The 4,238-nt window shown below is 35.7% G+C and overlaps 1 protein-coding gene across 1 annotated transcript; it reads left to right on the top strand.

Moving 5' to 3' along the window:
• The first annotated feature begins 3,062 nt into the window (after positions 1 to 3,062).
• On the top strand, positions 3,063 to 3,975 carry LOC110703715 (uncharacterized mitochondrial protein AtMg00860-like). The gene is made up of 2 exons (XM_021881500.1): positions 3,063 to 3,168; positions 3,347 to 3,975. Exons 1-2 carry the CDS (start codon positions 3,063 to 3,065, stop codon positions 3,973 to 3,975), a joined length of 735 nt encoding a protein of 244 aa, XP_021737192.1.
• The last annotated feature ends 263 nt before the right edge of the window (positions 3,976 to 4,238 follow it).

Raw genomic sequence — 4,238 nt, 5'->3', positions numbered from 1 at the left:
TTTTTAACTTACTTGACAGTGTGGGGTGACTTCATGTCAATAACCGCCTATATCTTCTCTAGGTTGGCCTCTATCCTCTATTGGTCAATCAGAAATCTGAGAAACTTTCCAGACTCAACACCAAAGACACACTTCTTGGGATTAAGCATGACCTTGTGCCGCCTGAGGATGGTGAAGGTTTCTCGGAGGTCGGTAAGATGATCTGTCTGTAGCTTGGATTTGGCTATCATGTCATCAATGTATGCCTCTAAGTTCCTCCCAATTTGATTAATGAAGACTGTATTAATCATTTGTTGGAAGGTAGCAGGCGCAATTTTCAACCCAAATGGCATCACTGTATAGGAGAATAACCCTTGATCACTGACGAATGTCGTCTTTTATTGATCTTTCTTCCACAAGGGTATCTGATGAAAGCATAGGCGTCCATAAAGCTCATCTAGGCATGACCGCTGTGGAGATAACCAGACTGTCGATCTTTGGAAGTGGGTAACTATCCTTTGGACATGCCTTGTTCAGATTTGTGTAGTCAACACACATGCGCTAGATACCATTCGGCTTTTTTACAAGAACAACATTTGCAACCCAATCCGGGAAGTAACATTGCCGAATGAACCCAGCATCCAACAGCTTCTTTACTTCGGCGACTGCCGCCTAACTTCTTTCCTCGTCGTGGTTCCTTTTCCTTTTCCTAACCGGCTTTGTAATACCCCGTATTTTTATACGTATTTTATTTTAAATAAGTATTTTCTTAAAAGTATGTAAATAATTCGAAATGAATTATTTAGGGTTTTTCATTAATTTAAAAAGAATGATTTTTACTAAAAGTGTATTTTAAATTATTTAATAATCTTGAAAATATTTTTATTTCATGATTTAAAAATATTGGGGCATATTATTTTATAAAAAGATAAATTTTAAAGTCAATTATATTTATGGAAAGTCAAAATACAAGTTTGACAAGGAAAGGGATCATTAAGGGTAGTAAAGGAATTTCTAAGTAGGAGGGATTGAGAGGGGGTATAAATACCCATCATATGCCTAAGGTGGAGTGCACCCAAAGGTAAACTCTCTCTCTCCTCTTAATTTCTTTTCTCCTTAATTTTTCCCCTTCCCCTTAACTTTAATTTATGTTATTTATTTTTTTAATCACCACCACACACCACCACAGGCCGGCGGCCACCACCACCAGCACTCGCCGGCAGCAGCAGCCACCAGGCGGCGGCGGCAGACAGCCTTGGTAGTTGTGCACCGGTGGTTTACAAAAAAAAATAAAAAATTATTATGTTGTTTTTTATTTAAATTAAATCTACCTAAATTTAATTATTGTTTTTTGGGTTTTTTGGAGATTCTATGATGTTTAATAATAAGTATTTTGTATATAAATTTCCAGATTTTGGTTTTGAATTAAAAAGCCCCAAATTGAAAACCCTAGGTTTCTAAATTAATGTTTATTGATGGGATTTGATTGTAGGTGATTTAAATTATTGGAATAGGTGCTTTAAAACATAATTACAACAATTTAAGATGTTTTAATAATGCTGGAATTTTTAAATATAAGCTTTAATTAAGTTTCTTGAAAGGATTTTTAATTACCCATTAATTGGGAATAAAAGTAAGGGTTTTAAGTTAAATTTCAGATTATTTTAGAGGGTTTATGAGTGATTTAAAGACAGAATATATTTCTGGAAATTTGCGTGATAGAGGTATTAATACTTCTTTGTAATTTTGGTTTGTAGGAGATTTCCAAGTGAGTGATTTTATTTAGTCGTGGCGATTTTGAGATCATATTCAAGGTATGTTCGCGTACATAGTAATTACTTGAATATGTAGACGCATGCTAGGCTTTTGTTTAATCAATTTCCAAGTAGTATCATGATAGGTGATGGTTGGAATTTGTTGATTGGATTGATGTTGATGAATGATTTGTGATGTATGAATTATATATGGTTAATTGGTGATTGGAATTAATTATATTGGCATGTTGGATATGAACCACACTTTTATTATTGGCATGTTAGAGAGCATGTTTAATTAAACAAAAATGTTTAATTTGGTATGGAATATGAAAAGGGAATTTTATTATGGTTCACAATATTTTTATTAATGCTATAAGAATGAAGAAGGAGTTATTTAAGTGTCTTAGTACACAGGAATAAATTATATTGCAGTGCCTACGTGCACTTAAGGTGTTTCTAACACCGAGGGATAGAATTTGCAGTGCTCTATGCGCTTAAGGTGTTATTTAACACCGAGGTAGATTAAAAAGGGTTCAACATTAAATTTATGTGGTCACTAATTATTCAAGAATTAAATTGGTATGTTTGATTGCTTGAATGATTTATTACGTTTGATTGTGTTGTGTTTGAGAGTCATCACCAAGTCTGATAATTTGTAAATAACGTAAAGTGAAAGAGATTACGCTCGAAAACTCTTGGAACGTAAATACCTTGAGTATGAACATATGGGGGGAGTTATGGGGTTTTATATTTAACCATAACTTCTACTGGGAGTACAGGACGCTGTATATTCCTTCTTATTATGCGCCGGAATTCCGCCACTTACAAGTGGTTTATTTTATACTTTCACGGTTAGCTCCCGTGTTAGTACCCCTTTTATTGGGGCAGGTTAGGGGGGAAACCCGTTCGATGCGTAATCAAGCTAAATAATTGGACTTGTTATTTTCTAGTTAGGTGTTGAGTGTCTTGTGTGCTTGTAAACAGGTGCAACACGGTAAGTTGGGTGATGATATGATGAAAGCATGTTAGTGTGTTTTTATTACGATTATGTACTCAGCTTTGCTGATTATGTGTTTTCATGTTTGTTGGCTTTGTCTTTACCTTGGCCCTAAGACGACCCATTTTTAATGGCGAGTAGTGGGGATAAGTGTAGAGAAGCTTTTCAGGTGATGAAGCATGTTCATGAAGGGCATGAGTGAAGAGCGAATCATGCTTAGTTTTCATAGGAGTGTGATGTGTTTTATTTGCTTTAAATATAATTTATTTATATTGATCACAATAGAGCTAGTTCCAGGAACAGCACCAATTTCCAAGGCACCGTATAGAATGGCACCTGCAGAGATGGGTGAGTTGAAGGAGCAATTGCAGGATTTTTTAGAAAAGAGGTTATATCAGACCAAGCGCATCACCATGGGGAGCGCCAGTGTTATTTGTAAATAAGAAAGATGGAAGTATGAGGTTATGTATTGATTATAGGGAGTTAAATAAAGTCACCATAAAGAACAAGTACCCATTACCAAGGATTGATGACCTATTTAACCAGTTAAGAGGCGCAACTGTGTTCTCTAAGATTGATTTAAGGTCTAGATGTCATTAACTTAGATTTGCAGGTGAGGATATTTCCAAGACTGCATTTAGAACAAGGTATGGACATTATGAGTTCACAGTAATGCCATTTGGATTAACGAATGCTCCAGCAATTTTTATGGACTTGATGAATAGGGTGTTTCATCCATTTGTGGACAAGTTTATGGTAGTGTTCATAGATGATATACTGGTGTACTTGAAGAGAAAAGAGGAACATATAGAACATTTAAAGGAAGTTCTGGAAACACTAAGGGAAAACAAGCTTTATGCAAAGTTCTCTAAGTGTGAGTTTTGGTTAGAGAAAGTGGCATTTTTGGGACATTTTGTGTCCAAAGAGGGAGTAGAAGTAGATCCAGCAAAGATTGAGGCGATGAAGGGTTGGCCTACGCCAAAACCAGTGTCTGACGTTAGGAGTTTCTTAGGTTTAGCAGGGTATTATAGACGTTTTGTGAAAGATTTCTCGAAGATTGCTAAACCTATGACCTCTCTAATGAAAAAGGACAAAAAGTTTGAATGGGATGATAAGTGTGAGGAAGCATTCCAACTCATGAAACAAAAGCTAATCACAGCGCCAGTCCTTACACTACCAGATGTATATAGTGACGCATCCAAGAATGGTTTGGGTTGTTGCTTTTGCAAAATGGGAAGGTGATTGCATATGCATCAACACAGTTAAAGACTTATGAGGTAAATTACCCTACTCATGACTTAGAATTAGCTGCAATCATATTTGCGCTAATGATTTAGAGACACTACTTGTGTGTGGTGAAATGTAGAATTTATACAGACCATAAGAGTTTGAAATACATTTTCACTCAAAGGGATTTAAACTCACGCCAAAGGAGATGGTTAGAATATACGACCGATTATGACTTAGACATACAATATCATGAAGGGAAAGGATATATAGTCGTA

Source organism: Chenopodium quinoa, unplaced genomic scaffold (genome assembly GCF_001683475.1).
Source record: "Chenopodium quinoa cultivar QQ74 unplaced genomic scaffold, ASM168347v1, whole genome shotgun sequence".
Classification (NCBI taxonomy): Eukaryota; Viridiplantae; Streptophyta; class Magnoliopsida; order Caryophyllales; family Amaranthaceae; genus Chenopodium; species Chenopodium quinoa.
The sequence above is the reverse complement of the archived record's forward strand: the minus strand, read 5'-3'. Positions and strand labels throughout refer to the sequence as shown.

What these genes read in the sequence shown, in the direction of transcription:
- LOC110703715 (XM_021881500.1), top strand. Translation starts at nt 3,063, where the DNA reads ATGGCACCTGCAGAGATGGGTGAGTTGAAGGAGCAATTGCAGGATTTT. An exon ending in GGGGAGCGCCAGTGTTATTT is followed by an intron (nt 3,169 to 3,346) that starts GTAAATAAGAAA and finishes TTAGATTTGCAG; the next exon opens with GTGAGGATATTTCCAAGACT.